The following is a 17,979-nucleotide window of genomic DNA, read 5'->3' on the forward strand; positions in this document are numbered from 1 at the left end:
AGACTTGTGCGTCGTTGGTATGTCTAGAGCGTTGATCGCATATTGGTCATGTATCGGAGAGTGTCGAATAAGACACATAGACCTCCGAAGAATTTCGATGCTTTCTAGGTAGAGAGCGAGCACTTGCGGTATACAACAGGCCTTTGAGGTCGTTTGGAAACCTTGCGTAAAGAATCTCATGTCTGTCTTTGACGTCCCGGAGGTTCGAATCTGGATCTATATTTCAAGGTGGCGTTTTTTCAAATATTAATAGTTCTTATCTTAGGCTGCGTTTGGTTGTCTAGATTTTTAACCAGAATAGGATTGAATTGGATAGGATGGGATATAAAATCACAATAACCTATCCACTATTTGGAGGATCATAGTAATAAAGTTAGATATATTCATATCATATCATGTTCATTGTTAGGTATTTACACATATATATGTAACTTAACTTAAAAATTGCTCAAATGGACACCATAATAATCTCTCATAATTCGAGAGAAAATATGATCATTCACATTTGCAACTACAAAAAGTTTTGCCTCTTGTCGCGACCCTCCTCCGTCGTCGGGAATATTCGGCGCGCGGGAGGTGGAATGTGAGGGTTAACGAGCCGATCCCCCTTTCTTTTATAAGGAAGACCCCGGATGTCCGCGGGATCTTTCGGGATCGCGGGTCTCTCCCAAGACCCATTACTCGAATCACGATATTGGGTAAAACTTATCAAATATCGATATCGACCTTAGTGTGGTCGGGTGGCATGTGCAATCGTGTACATGCAATTGGAGTCGCCACCGATCGGTTCATTGGAAGATACGATCGGAAAACCTTACCGAGCGGTCGGGAGAAACCGTTCGGTTCTGCAAAAACCAGAGATTTTTGGGTCCGGGGACTTGGTTACGCCAAATTTCATATTGACGCCCTTTCGGTTACCGATGTCGAGTGTTTTTCTAACCTAGGAATTCATGCGGATGGACTTTCGGGTGAGGTAGGCCCTAACAATCCTAAGTATTCATGCAGACGGGAATTTTCTATCCTAACAATCACAATCAAAAATTAAAATGCACAATCAAAACAATCAATGTCAAATCAGTCAAACAAATCAAGAAAACGAGTCTAATACGGTCCTATCGACCCACGTAAATATCTAATTTGAATTCCGGGAATGGTTCGGGAAAATTTGGAGCAAAAGGCCCGGAATGGTAGAATGGTCATTTTTAGGGGTTCGGGACTCGAAGATCACAAAATTGAGGTCGGGCCAGTTGAATGTGGCCATTTCCCATTTTTTGTGATTTTATGGAATTTTTCTAATTATCTCTATTTTTTGAATTTTTTATTTATTTCTAAAAAAATGTTGGAAATTTTCCGGATCGACACGGATCGACCCTCGAAATCTCAAAATTCTCAATCCAGACTTTATGAGTCCCGAATTGATCTAGAAATTTTTAGAAATTTTTTGTGAAAATCTGGGAATTTTTATGAATTTTCTAAGTATTTTTACAATTTTTTTGGATTTTTGGAAATTTCTTTTTATTTATTTAGTATTTTTTATTAATATTTTGGACCGGGTCAACCCAGTCAACGGCCGGTCAACCCGGTCCGACCACTCGCAGACTACCAGCTCAACACAAAAACGGCACCGTGTCTATTTATCCTTTTTTTTTATTTTCGAAATTAATTTCCCAAATATTCGAATATATCAAAAATAGTGGATGGTCGAGATCTACTATGGAATCCATCTTGACCGTTGACTCAAACCCATCAAAACGACGCCGCTTCTTAACATCAAATGGGCGGCCGGGATTAAATCTCAAGACTTCATCTCAGCCGTTCATCCTTACTAAACTAAACGGCGTCACATCGGACGCCGAACTGACGGCCACGATTAAACACAAGGCTCAATCTGAGCCATTGACCCTACATGAACCAAAACGACGACGCTTTTGATACTACCCTCCGAACGACACCGCATCTATTAAGTGAATGGACGGCTACGATCTAACTTAAATCTAATCCCGACCGTTCACTCCTCTCCTACTCAAAACGACGACGCATTACTCAAACCAAACGGCGCCGTTTTCGCATTATTCTAATTTCTACCTAATAAACTAATTATCTAAAAAATACGAAAAAGCGATCCAACGGCTGAGAATCAAACCTACCTAATTATCTTAGCCGTTGGATCCGAGCCTGGGCCGCTCGCTCGCGCCAACGGCCGAGCGGACCGGACTCCAGCTGGACTAATCCAGCCACGACACCTAAGCACGCCGACCGTTGACTCGCCACGTCAGCACCTTCTTCAACCTCGCGACGACAACAGAACGGGCGGTCAGAAAGCTTCCGGCGAGATCTCGCCGGAATGACACGAGACCACTACCGGACGACTCGACTCGACTTCCTCTACCGCATATCCAAGAATCAAACGATTTCATCCGCAGGATTATCAATAATCAAGCTCGCACAGTCTAATAATCGCAAAAATCTACTTCAACATACAGAGCATAACAATCTAATTCAAGCTTCAAAATCATTCAAGGCAAGTTCAGAATACTTACCTCGGGTTCGGATCGAACCCGCAGTTGCTAGATTCGTCCGGTCGAAGATCGCCCGCACCGCGAGATGTTGGAGGTTCGATTGAGGCGACTCGGGCGTAATCAATGCAGAGAAAGGTTGCGATCGTGGTCAGCAACACTCAAAGACGTAAACGCACACAACAATTGCGAGAATCGTGCATGAATCAGTGTAGTGCCATGGTTGAGCAGAGCTTAGATTGGAAGAACGACTTACCGGTTTCGAAGGTTTTGATCCGATTGAACTACCGCAATCGTCTTCTGGAAGCACCAGCGAGCTTCTGGAGGTGGTCCGACGTCTCGATTCGACCCGAGGTGACCGGCCGGGCAATTTACAGCTTGTCCTCGAAGCTCGGGCGAAAGCTTAGCACGAGAGTTTCTCTCTCTACCTCTCTCTCTTTCTCTCTCTATTTTGGTATTGAACGAACACAAATGAGCCCTCTCTCCGTTCTAGAATCCTCTCAACCCTTTTATACTCGTTTTCAAATTCGCGCGCGCACGGGCGAGCAATGCCGAGCTGTCCTCACGTGCCAACACGTGAGTTTTGGCTCGTTGGATGGTGACAGAATCGTTAGGATTTCATCCAAGTCCGTTAAGCCCTCGTTGAACCCCAAACGAGCACGAATTGCATTCCGAATTAGGAGTGTTGACCTTTTTTACGCAACCGAGACTTTGACCGGCAATGTCGCCGTTCTCCGGCGACGATTGACCATGCCGTCGGTGGAAATTGACGAGGCCCGACCCGATACACAAAAGCCCTAAGTCAATTAGATCGATTAGGCACGAATTGACCCTCAATTTGTCCATTGAATCTCAACTTCAAAACCTGCAAAATGCACGAGCTCTGTGAAGAAGATGATGAATTGTTACGGACCGGTTCAGCCGGTCCGACCGGTGATCAGACCGGTCCGAACCGGTTCAGGCAGTGAATTTCATGCAATTTTCAAAATTAAACAAAATTGACTGGGAATTTTTGCAATTAAACTTCAAAATTGGACTTAGGGGCTTGGATATTATCTAGAAATGTGGTTTTGCCCAAAATTTCCTATCAATTTACACAAAAACCCCAAATTTTTCTAAGTTGCCAATTTGGGGAAAAGTTCAATTGAATACCAATTCAATCAAATTGGACCATGAGACCCATTCTAATCGATTTAGAATGCATGAAAACATAGGGGGCCAGTCCAATTTTACTATGATAGTCCCTCAATTAAAAGTAATTTCAAAAATTGGCCAATTGAGGGACTAAATTGCAAAGAATTATGGGGATTTTGCTAAATTCGTGCAATTTGCGCAATTGAGGGTGCAATTGATAAAATTGAAGTTCAAAGGGACTGCAATTGAATGTATAGACTCTAAATGTGCAAAAATTGCAAATAAAAAGACTCAATTGGTATTTTTTATGCAAATTCAACTCTAGGCATTGTGAAGAAACACCTAAAATTGAACTTAATTTTCAATTTTTATTGAGGTCAATATTAAAAGGGAATTAAAATAAAAATATTGGACATTTTTATGTATTTTTGTGACCTCGAAAAGTATTTTTTTATGAATTTTCAAGTATTTTCCTATTTTTCGAGAATATTAAAAAATGTGAAAAATATGAAAAATTATTTTTTGTTCCAAATTGGTTCCTTAGGCTTGGCCAGGGCTTCTAATGTTGATTTTTTAATTTTTTAATTTTTTGTGAATTTTTAATGAATTTTGAAAAATAAAACTAAAGGAAAATTGATTAAAAATCAGGTGTCAACACCTCTCTTGCTACTTTCGTTAAACTTTAACATAAACCACAAATCTGAGGAGGATAATGAGTTTTGACTCTCTTTATGCTTTCATATATTTTTTATGTGAACCAATAACCTACGAAAGAGAAGAAATTCGACTCTATGGCTATTTTCATACAGTTCTAATGTGAATTAAAAAATACAAATGAGTAGTGAAACTTTAACACGAACCAAAAATACATAGGAGAAGTAGATGGAGATTTCTATTTTTTTTTTTTAGAAATTTCATAGCCCCACATTCTTCTAGAATTATTTTCATTTTCAAGTTCGAATTTTCTTCATTTAAAATCTAGGTTCTTCTACTTCATTTTTATGCTTATTTTTTCATTTTTATATCTATTTTTTCATTATTTTTATTTCATTCCATCATTTCTTAATAAATTTTTATTAAATAATAAACTATACTACCATACCTAAATTGTGTAATGATGTAATGTGGATATGAAGTGAGTGTATATGCACAAAATATATATTATAAAATAGAAAAAAACTAAAATTTATAAATACATATATGAATAAAAAAATTATTTTTAAATTTTAAATTCAAATATAATTCTTATTTAATAATAATTTAAATTTTAGTATTTAAGAAGTTTTTTATTTGAGATAAAATAGCTTTTATATCATGAACATAATAAATCATATCCACCTTTATCCTACCTCCCCTTATAGGATAATTTTATCCAAACTATATCCCATTTATATCCTACTTTGTCCTGTTCGGGATGGAAGCCAAACACATGATAAGATAAATTTTATCACATCCTAATTTTTGTTCTAACCGTCAAACGCAGCCTAATTATTTTTCGATAAGCCGGACAAACATCTTATAAAAATACGAAAATATAAAATAGTTCATCTCTAATTGTTTCCCAAAAATTCGACGCAAAAAAAAAAATTGTTTCCTAAAAGAATTTGTTTTTGATCACATGGGCAAGCGGCTGGAATGGAAGAGATGGGGTAGATGTAGATGATATACAGAGGAGGAGGCGCATTAAAAATTGGATCTTTGTCCTTCATCATCTTCACCCATCATATGCTCCAGACCCGAGAGAGAAATTGTCCATAGATAATCAGTCAGCGAAGTTTGATAATCAATCTCGGAAACACCCGCCATTCCGGTTCTTGGGAGTGCACAGGGGAGTGCTCTACGCTGCCCAGTTCTTGGCCGTGGAGACTCGAAGCAAGCTATTCACCAGCTACCTTGTCCTAGGCAAGGTAACACCAGTGCCCCATGACTAGATATGGCCAAATTAGAACCAAGGCCCGGAACCGGCCCGTTAACAGGGCCCACGGTTCCATAATTGTGGGAACCGGTCCGAAACCGCCGGTTTCGGGCCGGTTCCGACCCGTTTAATTAATTAAAAAAAAAGGCCCGGTGGGGCAAATAGCCGTTGGGCATTTTGCCCCCCACGGTCCCACCCCCCCCAAGGCCGCCTGCCCAAAAGAGCAATGGCTCTTTGGGCCGTTGCAAATTGGCCGTTGGTTTTTTTTTATAAAAAAATTGATTTGTTTTTAATTCTTGTCTATAAATACATATCCTCCTCCTTTCATTTTTCTCACAAATCCTCTCAACAATTCTCTCAAATTCTCTCAAATTCTCTCAATTCGCTCAATTCTCTCAATCCCGCCTCAATTCTCTCAATCGAATTTTCGATCAATTCTCTCAAAAATGGCAAGTGGAAGTAGAAATGCTGGAAATAGCAAGATGACTATGGGAGATTCTTTTGGACAAAAAAAAAAAAAAGACTATGGGAGATTCCGAGTATCCCATTCCCGAATATGATCCTCGTGAGTATGCATGTTGGGAAGACAACAACGATAATATCAACATTGTCCTAATTCCGAACGTCAAGCACATCCCAATACAAGAAAATCTTCATCCTCCTACTAGTGTCGAAGAAACGTCAAAGGCAAATGAGTCGGGACGGAAGAGCCGAGAGAGTACATCCGACTTATGGCTACACTTTGACAAGGTACGTGATGAAGGCAAAGGTAAGTATAATATAAATTGTAAATATTGTTCGCAAACATATAAATTTACGAAAGGAGACAGCTATGGAACATTCCGTCAGCATCTGACGAAAAAAATTTCAACGCAAGAGGGGATCGACAATACGCAACAACAAATTTCCGGGTACGCCAATTCTAATCATCATCCTTTATTCCGTTACATCGATACACTTTATAAACAAATATTGGCTGAATATGTTGCCATTGATCATGCTCCGTTTACTATTAGTGAAAATTTTAATTTGAAATATTTGATAAATACTGCGTTGGTTCCGCAAGCATCAACTATTCCAAAAAATACTCTTAAACGCGAACTGTTGCATCTTTATAAAAAAAAAATCTTTAGTAAATTTTTTTTCGAAATTCAATAGATGTGTGTATTTAGGTAGCGATATTTGGAGTGATTCTTGGCAAATTCATTCTTATATGGGTGTCAAGTGTCATTGGATAGGTGACGATTGGACCATTCAAAAAAGACTTATTGCATTTCGAGTTTTTGTTGAAAGACATTCGGCTCATAATATTTATAGAATAATTAGGCAAGCTTTAGAAGAATATAATTTGATAAATAAAGTATTTTAAATTGGTTTTGATAATGCCGCCGCAAATACCGCTTTCATTCCCAAATTAGAAAATATTTGCAAATCCTCTTTTAGTGGACAATTTTTTCACATTAGATGTGCTTGCCGTGTTTTAAATTTTTGTGTACAAGATGGTTTACAAACTATTGACACTTCTCTCGCCCCAATAAAGGGTGCAATTAAATTTTTATGGAGTGTGCCCATTTTATGAAAGCATAGGGAAAATTTTGTAAACAAGATGGGAGAAGGGTAAAAAGATTTCCAAAAGATATTCCGACTCGTTGGAATTCTACCTACGAGTTGCTTCGTCAAACTTTTGATTACAAAGATTTATTATGTATGTCTATTTCGTAAAATATTCCTGAAATTACTTTACTTCTGCAACATTGGACGTTTGCAAAAAAAATTTAGATTTTTTGAAAATTTTTAATGATGCTACTAATACTTTATCTGGTATTTATTATCCTACTACGCATTTATTTTTAATAGAGTGTGTTAATATTGGTAGTGTTTTTAGTGAATATGAAAATGATACCGAATTAGCTCGGACTATTTTAGTAATGCGAGAAAAACGGTTGCATTATTATTTCCAAATTCCTCTTGTCTATTTAGTTGGTATTGTTTTTTATCCACATATTAAATTAGACGGTTTACTAGATTATTTGAATGTGTATTATCATGATTGTTTACATTTGTAAGATTCAATAGATATTTCAAATATACAATGAGATGTTAAAGAATCTATAGTAGTATTATATGGAGAATTTTGTAGTAGATGTAGTTTAAGTGATTCTAGATCTTTACAATCCATCGCCTCGGGTAGCGAAGTCGGTAGTTCACTTAGTAGAGGGTACAATATGCTCAAGAGTAGGAAAAAAATAATGGGCAACAGGTAGTATTTCTGAATTAGAAAAATATTTAACCACCCAATTTGAGTTTCGTGATGCGTAACATAGTACGGATTTTCAAATCCTAAAGTGGTGGAAGAGTCACCAAATCGATTACCCAGTTCTCGCCCTCATCACTCGCTAGATATTAGCAACCCCTTCTTCAACAGTTGCGGTTGAACAAGCATTTAGCGCTGGAGGATTAGTTTTGAACTCTCGCCGTTCAAGATTAAGCCCGGAGTCCGTGGAAGCTCAAGCTTGTGTTGACGATTGGACGAAGGCGAAATTTCGACACCAAGAGCTGGATCGAGAACACGAATTTTTTAGTGAGGATTGTGAAGATATCACCGTCACGGGTATCACAATGGGTAGCGACGATTGACGATGAGATAAATTGAGGTTATCAAAGGTAAAAGAACTACATGGGCTTTGATTCTTCTATCCCAAAAAGATATATATGCGCTTGATGATAATTCATTAAGTTCAAGCCCATTCATCCTCTCTCTCCTTTTTTTTTCCCACATTTTATTACAATGTACAATTTGATTATATTTTATAATTTATAATTTATTATGTTTATTTTATTATTTATTATTTTAAAAATTAAAATTAAAAAACGAAACCGGAAGGAATCTGCTCGGGAACCGGCCTGGAACCGGTAGTTTCATGGGCCGGTTCCCATTCCAACTTTTCGTGGAACCGTAACCGCCGGTTCTTGAACCGGAACCGGCCATGTCTACCTATGACACTCTGCTTTGACCCAAAGAGGAACTGTTTTTTTTTTTTTAGTCTTTACCTATAAAGCACGACCGATATTTGACTGAGATGGCCTGGCGTCGATTTTTCTTTGCCTGGATTGATAAGATAAGGTTAGCATCAAACCTGAGTTCATCGACATGCTTTCTTACTCCTTAATTGAACGTCTGCTACCTGTTTGATGAGATGATTGAGAGAACTCGTCTCTTATTGTTGATTACTCTGTGCACGAATCCATACCCTTTTACATTAAATCGTTTGCTTTGCTAATTGCACGCCACGATCATTGATGCATTGGGTATTTATCAAACGGCCTTCTAACTCTATGTTGTTGTTCCATGTCTTTATATTATGGTTTTCGTCGGGTATTTGCCAACCGGCCAAGTTCTGGTGGCTCTCTGTGAATCCGCCGATTATTTTGACTTAAATTAATCGATTAAGCAGCGTACATATAGCTTGTGAGGTCGACGTGATTTTCGCCTGACTTCAACTGAACATGTGCCTGTTCGAGCTGGGTTGTTTTTTTTTTTTTCCTTTTGTTCTTTCTAAGCTGTGAGTGTGACCAGCCTTTCGTGTTGTGTGCAGACTCCGTGTTTGCTTCAATTCCCCAGTGAACTCCACCATTCAGTTTTTGAGCGATTGTGATGCTTAGAGTTAGCGAGTCCACGTGTCAGCTTATCTTGCCAAGCTTGCTCACATTTCCATGACATTATACTGATGTAAGGATCATCTGTGGGACATGATGCGTTCCGAGGTTGAAGCACTTGAGGAGAGATCGAAGTCTTCCTTGGTCCAGCTCCATGCAGAATGTGCCATTCTTGAAAGGATGGTATACAAAAACAAGAATCAGCATAGGCGTTGCTCTTATTTCCAGTACCTTTTGAAGGTTCTTTTTTCCCCGACCATTTGACTTGTGTCATGGTCTGTTTTAGAACTCGTTTTAATTAGTCAAGAAAGGCAATGGAATCTGAAAAATGTCTTACGAAAGAGGAAGTGTAACGCTAAGATGAATAGCCAACAAATGATTCGTTGATCTTAATAGTTACTAGTGGTTTTTTGTCTATGCATTTAAACCAATGTTCTCAAAAGTTTATCTTCTGACTAACTAACGATTAGCTATTCTGGAATTGTTGTTATTGACTATGCTTGTATAGTCAGGTAAGAAGTGATCTGAGGCTTTTGCAGTCAGCGAAGCTGGCGAACTTACTGAGTTCTTGCTTTCAAGTGATAACTGGCAAGAAGCCCAAACAGAAAGTTCATCTTTTAGAAAGGTACATTAGGTTTTCTTGCAGTGTACGTGGTATTTTTTGCTATTAATCTTGATCTACCATTAGCTCCTAGTGTGTGCCTTATGAGGTGATCAGGGGCCACTAGTATAGATCGCTGTTTTGTTTCCCATTTTTTCTATGTGTGATCTTTTAGCAATTTTCGGTGGCTTGCCACGTCCGTTACTTTTGAATTGAACCATGAAGTTTATCTGATACTTTTAATGTCTCCATAATTCTGTACTGTAGCCTAAAGTGGAGGAAGTCTGATGTTAGGAAGCCTAATTTCATTGAACAACTTCATGGCGTTGCACGACTACTATCACAGGTATTATCCGATGGCTCAATGCTATTATCAAACTCTAATTTTGGGCAAACCCGAAATTAAGCTAAATATTGGGCACTCCCTCAACCTCAAATAGCAATGTTACTTGTTCCCAATTGCTTACTTTCCTCTCTATATAGGGGGATATCTTCATTTTACTGTGGATATCTTCACTGTACTGTATATCTGTGCAGATGGTTGAACCAATGTTGAAGGCAGCATGGTATCCTTCTTTTCTTGGCAGGATACAACAGATTCATTTGCATCTTAAATTTAGCAAAGGCAGAAAAGCATATTCATTTTATGGATACATGTCCAATTTTTCCCTTTGATTTTACAGGAGCTACCAAATCATTATCAATCACTCTAGATGGACATTTATTGAATTTATGTCCTTGGTTATGCTTCTAAATTGTCAAAATTAATATTCGTACTCTTGACTTTCAAATAGCGAGATATCGATCTTACTCGCTCGATCATTTTTCATGGGATTTTCTATGACAATCTTGTCATTGCTAGCGCGTCTCAGAGTACTAGTTCAACAGGTATGTATTTCTTGCTTATTCTATTGTTGAGGGAGTTTAGTCCAGTTTGTGCTTTTGGCCTTTTGATAGATATGTCCTGTTCCAATCGTGAGCTTTGTTGGAGCATTGACTTGGAATAGTTCAGCCAAAAGATCTAACTCTACCGTCGAAAAGATTATGGACGATATGGTCAGACTAGAAGAACACCATCGCTACCAGGTTTAAACAACTCTAGACTTTGCAACTTCAACCATTGTTGAAGTTGCCATTCCAATTGAATTAGAAGCCCGAGCTTTGAATGCTTATTCAAAACTTAATCAGAAATGATGGACCTCGGTTTTCAGCTTTAGTAAAACATGTTGGAAGAACTGGGGGAAGAGATGGGAGAACTCCTCTGTTTCTATGCTCCTTTTTCATAGCGTTTGTGTTTGCTGAAGCAATAAACAAGAGATCTATGCATAGTTTGCTTCTTTTTGGTGTTGGTCATTCTCCATACATTTTATTACAAGGTTTAGGTACTTCAGAGGCCATGACAGAAGGTAATAGGGACTGTCACATTGAATTAATTGTCACTTTTGTAACTTGCAGATGTTACTGGATGTTGTTTCAGTATTCAACGTTGTTTCTTATATTTCACAGAAAAAGCAGTCTGTAAAATTAACGCATGAAGGAATTGAGGTGAGCCAGGAACTTTTCTTTGAAGATTAAATCTACCTTCACTTCTTACGTCACTTATGATATCAAATTCCATTTAATTGGTGCAGGTTTTTAGAGAGTTTTATCCAACACATCAAGATTGTATAATGCTAGAGTGCGTATGGAAAATTGATAAGTTCATATTGCTTGAAAGCACTTGCAAGACTGAGGATAGCAATTCGACCGGTGACAGAGAAATTGCTTTACTAGGGGCACCGGCAATACAATACAGAAGCATCGACTGTTTTCTTGAAGGTTAAGATTTTTATGGTGTTTCCTAATGTGATTGATGAGCTTTGTCAGAACACCCATTATGGTCATCTTCCTTCTTGCTTCTCTCCCTTTTACTTCTACCAAAAGGACTTTCCATCCTCTACGCTATAGCTTCTCCAGCGTTTTGCATTGCAATCTGTAATTTTGAGCAAAGGGCTATACTTGCTTGTGGACCTATTTTGCCATATTTAGATACGGTGCTCTTTTGATTTTCTGTTGGGTGGTGATTTGACCTGCAATTTGTGACTCACAACCTTAATTTGCTCAACTTTCGCTCATTGAAAAGTTCTCTCATCTTGACCTACTGTTTTTTTGTTCTGTTTCTCTATGTTCTCAAATGCTTTGCCTCTTTCGCAGATGAATGCGTGTCAATCCCTCATGAGGCTCAAATGGGTAAAGCCATTGAGCAAGCTCTACTTCGGGTTGAAGAAGATGGCACTGGATCTACTCCCAATGCCTCTATGCCTAAAGGCCATGGGTAATGTCTTGAGTGAGAAGGGGCATGTGCTATAACTGCATGAACCCCTGAGAACAGGTTCTCTGTGGATGGTCGGTTTCTTCACATGTTGAACGTATTCAACTCAACGTGGAGTTGCAACCAGAATCTCCTGAGTTATCAGGTACTAGCGGAATAATCGAAAAAATGATGCTTGCAGGGAGGTGGTAGAGCCAATGCTCATTGTAGCTGCTGAATTTGACAAGATGTGTTCGATTTTTTTTTTTTTTGTTTATCAAAATGGATCCAATGATGGCTTAGCTTTATCTATGACACGAGGTGGAGCCTTTAGAGCCAAATCTCCTGAGATTTTGTTGAAAATTTGCTTCGAGTTTGAGCCCGTTGAATGAAACCCGGCCAGTGAGAATGAGGAGCTCCCATGTTGCCTTCTGATGTCTTCAACCCACTGAAGAAGACTTCCTCGTGCTGCACTAAATGATCGGAGGCTTCTCTTGATTATGAATAGAGTAGTTCCTTAAACGTTGAAGAAGTGTGCCTTTGAGCCCCGAGAGGAGAATGAACTCTGAAACTTCACGGAGGAGATTGTCGAGAGTTGTTCTCATGAGGACTTGCTTGCTGTAATTACGCTATGTAGTGACTTAGGCAGTTCAGTTCTTGTGTTTAGAATTTGTGTAATTTCTTGAGTGGGATTCCAATAGGTATTGCAGGGACTGAAGTGGGTTATTGAGTGTAATTAAGGGTTAGGAAACATCGAGAGTGTTTGAATGTTCGAGTGATTGTAATCTCTATTGTATCGGTTATTTCTAAAGGAATTATGTGTTGCTCTCCTTATGAACTTAGATTCTGATATTCGAATCGAATCACGTAAATTCTTTATTCGATTTTGTTTCTTTCCTTTCGACTATTTTATCGATTCATTTGTCTGTACTCATAACACCGGGCATATCTTTGGTAAGACATCAATGAATTTCCTAGGCTTCCCAATTTAAACTTATCTCCGGTATATCGATCTTCTTTCCAAATAATAAGAAAGAGCTAAAAAAACAGGTTCATAATTGGTTCTCGAGCAGAACCGATATTTTACGGTATAAAATCGAACATCGAATTCGTGAAGACCAGTTCCCTAACGTTTTACGTAGGAAGCTGCCCAGGCTTCATGTGAACCGGCTTAAAACCAATTGGATTAGGCCGGTTCAGTTCGGTTCCCAGTGGAACCGACCCGGCTGCTCACCCTTAATTCTAACCGCACGTTATGTCAGTTTCTATTGTCTTTTCATTTGAATTTCAAGTAACTTACGTTTTATACTTGAAGTAGCTTAAATTTTCATTTGTACGAATAGGTGCTGTGCTATGCAGTTACCCTTTTTGTAAGAAATCACGACTCTTCACCCAGCTTGTGTGAAAAATTTTCTGCCATCATTTCGACCATCTTATCAGCGTCATCTCACCCTTCGTGTTTCGACATCGATGATCACACCTCCGCATGTACAGCTATGGAGACTGCAAAAAAAAAGGTGATGAAATTGTGGAAGGTGGGTTCAAGTGCCGGCAATACTGGACACGACACGTACACGACGAGATAAAACACAGATTTTAGGTAGAAAATTCCAACGCGACACGACCTGATGCATCGAATTTTTTATATCGAAATGAATAAAGACGAAATGGCACGATTCTATCCTAATAAAATCATCCGACGGATGAAGATGTTCAAGATCGACACGAATATATATACACACACGAATCGCAAGCGCGAATATCGAAGCCGTCAATGAAGAGTTAGAAATCTAAAGTCGCAGAGAATCTTCTCTCTGTGTCCTCTCCTCTCCCATGTGAACTGAAACCATTGTCTAGTTGTTGCTTCTTGGAAAACTCGAAAGCGCCGTTCATACTGCGTGGGACCTTCAGAATGTTGGGCACCAAGAAATTAAATTCTTTTTTTTTAAGGATGTCTTAATAGGCATGCGCAAAAAAAAAAAAAAATAATAATAAGAAGAGAGAGCACATGTGCGAATCTAATCTTTTTTGGGACAGGGAGGAGGGACATAAATTCGTGCCTGGCTTCACTCCAAACTTGTGCGGGTTCCTTGATTCTACTTAAGTAAATAAGAAATTTAATTGGGTCGTCTTATAAAAAAGTATGTGAGCCGAACCTAATGCCTGCATTGCATTCGCACGCAAAAGAATAATTGAACAAATATTGAACATAATTAGACCTCGGAGAATCGCCGAGTGGCCAAATATTTATTCGATAAGGGCCCCGTGGAATTTACGTGAAATTCCTCTATCTTATTCTTAAGCAAGCTCCCGAGAAGGTTTAGTCCAATCAAAACTTTTATTTCATCCTTCGTTCCTACAGGAAATTGGATAGGAAGAATGGTTAGTTGCTCTGATCTGCTGAATGATTGACTTACGAAAAAACTTGGTTGCAAAATTAGCTCTAAAAGCACTTGTCGCTAATCCAATAATGAACGGGTAACTTTTTAGTTACATTGACATGGACCTTATAAAAACTCGATGAATAACTAGACAACAGTTCTTAGCATGCATGGTAATTCTTGCCTACCCCCGGGTAATAGTAAAAGGGCATCCCTAAAGTTACGGATCCAAGCTAAAAGTTGGATTAATTTTCTTTTTAAGACATGGGGTTCCATCTCAAATCGATAAAGTTATGAGTCACGAAACGATTCATTGAACTATAGTAAACCTCAGGTGGGTTTAAAAAGAATTTGGTGGTAAAATTCCGAGTTTTTTGTAGAGTTTGTTGGCGAAATTTCAGGACGGAGATAGAAAACACGAAATACAAATTTCGTTACCTTTATCCACAAAATTGAAAGTTAAAGTACACTATGACATGATGGCTTGATTAAATCATTTGTTCACAGTAAATTTCCAGGAAATCCGATCCATGGGGCAATCCCATTAAACCGATTCTCCACTAGAGGGGAATGCCTCAACCACCATTTATCAATAAAACTAAGGTGGTTATGGCCTATGGTCAAACATCTTGTTATAGTCCAAATCATTTCCGAAAAGCCACCAATCAAGCCTCATTGCCCCATCCACGAGACCATGCTATTATAGGCTTATATTGAACACTACTTTTTTCGGATAATTTGAAAATTTTTAATTGTTTCTATGGCGATTTTGCGCGAAATTGAGGGATGAATTAGCACAAAGTGGTAATAGTTTCACAACGAATTTACATTGCTAGAATAGAACTTTTCGTGTTGAAGCCGTATTCAGCGGAAAATATTTCCATGTTCAAAAAAGTGGGATCAGATTTAACAAAATGAACGAGAAATCATTTTTCGATGTTTATCATGCGAAAAACTGTCCGCTGCTTGAGACACAGGTTCGGGCGCCGGAGTCCACGATTTGGCAATGTAGGGCCCGAAAACAACGCTGTGGCTTCTCCGACCGGCGGCGAGAGACCTTGGACGAGGTGCTTGGGATGGCTTAAGATGGTGGTGGAGGTTAAAGTGAATTTCGAAAATAATTTTTAATTTGAAGATCGTCAAATTAACTCTCACATTTAGAGTTTAATTTCGCGTAAATTGTCAAAATGTACTCTATTACCTCATTTTCTTGAAAACGAAGAAATTGCCCGAAGGCCTGAAAGCTAAGGCACGTAGGTGATCATTGACAGATAGGGGCTGCGCTCAGCATTTTCCTACCTCGCGCAACGTCGCCGGTGATGCTAGTCTGGTAGCCATCGAGCCTCGCCCGAGGTTGCGTAACCCTAGGCGGCCCTCGTCGGGGTCGCTGGGGTTGCAACTCTCACTGGGTGTTGTGCAACGTTAGGCGAATTGCCATTGGTGCCAAATCTAGCTCACCAGTAGCTTAAGCGCTTCGCTGGCGTCTAGTGGAGGGTTCGAGGTTTAGCTCTTTTTTTTTTCTTTGAAAAAATAGGAAAGGTCCTTACAAGTGTGCTTTTTTTTTTTTAAACAATATATTTACCAAAGTTGCTTCCCAATGCACTTTTACATTACCTGTTGCCAAATACTATTTGCATTTTGGAAAAAAAAAAACCATTTAACCAAAATTCTTTTGCATTTTCTCAAAGGTTTCCCCAACGACCGAACCAAACGTAGCCATAGAGATGCATAAAGAAGATAAATTATTGTTAGATTTAAGGAATCAATTACCCTCATAAATTTAAAGAATCAAAATTGACAAATGATAGAATTGACCGTTGAAGATATGTGCTTCCATTCAAATATCACATCTCACAACCTTTCTCTTACTCCACATGATGCTTAAAGCTTTAGATGTTACAAACCCATCATGCAGCCATCATCTTGAACAGAGTGAAGTCAATACATCAGTATAAGCACCATTGGACATGTATGAGGCCATTGACTAACCATGCTTGTTGGTTGTGATGGTCCTGAGCCGCTGTGCTTCCCTTTTGACTCCACCATTTGCAAGTAAGGGAGAAAGGTGACTATGGGAAACACCTTCTAAGCAATCGAGGGGAACCTGCCTAGAGGATGGGCTCGAAAAACTTCAACCAAGTTTTAAAAAAATAATAATAATAAGGCACTAGTAAAGGATTATCTTAAAAAATGAAGCTCTAAACACGACTTTACGACCCCTTTCTATCACGCACACATGCGCAAAATGGAGATTAATAAGGGTAATTACACCGGGATGTATCTGAAAACTTATATCTCGACAGATCGACGATTACTTGAATGAACAGTAGAAAAGAAGCATTCTCTTTAGGCAAACGCTTGAAACCGCTAGCCGAGAGAAACGTGTCCGATGGTTCATGGTATCTCGACATGGACTCCTATCGAGATCGAGCCTTTTTCTTCATCTACACCTTCGAAAGGCCAATAGGAAAAGATTACTGGATCAAAATATTGTACAGAAAGATATTGCAAGTAACAAAGCGAAAAAAGCACTCAAAGGAGATCCGCGAAGGTAATTAGATGCCTGGATTGAGAGGTTTTGTGAGATCACCGCCAACTATTCTAAAACTTAAGCTATTAGATGAAATATTGGCTTAATGTTTAAATAGTCTATCACTTTTTCTCACGCTTAGTTCGGTCTTTTATCCTAGTACCAAGCGTGACGTATTTAATTGGGGAGACAAATAATGCCTCAAAAATCCGAACTCGGGACCCTTTGCTTCCATACCATGAGAGATTTCGTAGGACAGCTGTCAAAAAATTTACGCTATTAAATGAATGCGTTGTGTTTGATGCTCAAATATTCCATCATGGAGCTCAGGACAAGATGCGAACGACGTCCCCGATTGGCTTTAGGCACCACTCAAGCGAACCCAACATCCAAATACCCCAAACGATCGAATCTCTTTATATAACAAAACTATACAGATGTACATAACCATCTTATCTCCAATGTTGTTTCATGGGAATTCGTCAGATATACACCATTCTGGACATCCGAAAAACCAAAAGTAACTCAAGAGTCCGAAGGCTCGTGAAGTGCAAGACCTTTGTCTGGACATCGTTTGGGATGGAGAAGAAGGAAGAATTATGTGGTCAACCCTTAATGGCCGACTTGGTTTTGGATGTGATTCTCTCCCTCTGTCTTTCTCTCTCTCTCTCTCTCTCTGAAAACTCCCACATAACGTGCGCGACGGGTTTCTGTCGATGCTGTGCCAAATTGGAATCTTTCTGTCTGCTCTCGTCTTAGTGGGTGGTGGGGTGCGGGGCTGAGCAAGTACTGGTGTGAAGTACTGTCTTTGTTTTCTTTTGCTTTGCCTGTTGCTCTCAACCGTCCACGTTATTCGTTCCGCCCTTCCTCGATCGCCCAAGATTTGGTTCCCACTCCACGTCTCCCCTCCAAAGATGAAAGATTTATACATCACGTTTGCAAGAAAATTTGATGC

At 39.1% G+C, this 17,979-nt stretch overlaps 1 protein-coding gene across 3 annotated transcripts; it reads left to right on the forward strand.

Moving 5' to 3' along the window:
- The first annotated feature begins 5,540 nt into the window (after positions 1-5,540).
- Positions 5,541-12,526, forward strand: LOC115750434. Of its 3 annotated transcripts, none has more exons than XM_030687794.1 (9): positions 5,541-5,557; positions 9,143-9,462; positions 9,735-9,847; positions 10,091-10,169; positions 10,361-10,389; positions 10,618-10,711; positions 11,279-11,368; positions 11,455-11,641; positions 12,017-12,526. In XM_030687794.1, the coding sequence occupies exons 2-9, from the start codon at positions 9,316-9,318 to the stop codon at positions 12,139-12,141; spliced, it is 864 nt and encodes a 287-aa protein (XP_030543654.1). In that variant the 5' UTR covers positions 5,541-5,557; positions 9,143-9,315; the 3' UTR covers positions 12,142-12,526. The 3 variants fall into 3 exon arrangements, with proteins under 3 accessions (XP_030543654.1, XP_030543655.1, XP_048132460.1); XM_030687795.1 differs by having other exon boundaries at positions 9,162-9,462; XM_048276503.1 differs by lacking the exon at positions 5,541-5,557 and adding an exon at positions 8,596-8,874 and having other exon boundaries at positions 9,162-9,462.
- The last annotated feature ends 5,453 nt before the right edge of the window (positions 12,527-17,979 follow it).

Source organism: Rhodamnia argentea, chromosome 3 (assembly GCF_020921035.1).
Source record: "Rhodamnia argentea isolate NSW1041297 chromosome 3, ASM2092103v1, whole genome shotgun sequence".
NCBI classification, from domain to species: domain Eukaryota; kingdom Viridiplantae; phylum Streptophyta; class Magnoliopsida; order Myrtales; family Myrtaceae; genus Rhodamnia; species Rhodamnia argentea.

What these genes read in the sequence shown, in the direction of transcription:
- LOC115750434 (XM_030687794.1), top strand. Translation starts at nt 9,316, where the DNA reads ATGATGCGTTCCGAGGTTGAAGCACTTGAGGAGAGATCGAAGTCTTCC. An exon ending in ATTTCCAGTACCTTTTGAAG is followed by an intron (nt 9,463 to 9,734) that starts GTTCTTTTTTCC and finishes TTGTATAGTCAG; the next exon opens with GTAAGAAGTGATCTGAGGCT. An exon ending in AAAGTTCATCTTTTAGAAAG is followed by an intron (nt 9,848 to 10,090) that starts GTACATTAGGTT and finishes TCTGTACTGTAG; the next exon opens with CCTAAAGTGGAGGAAGTCTG.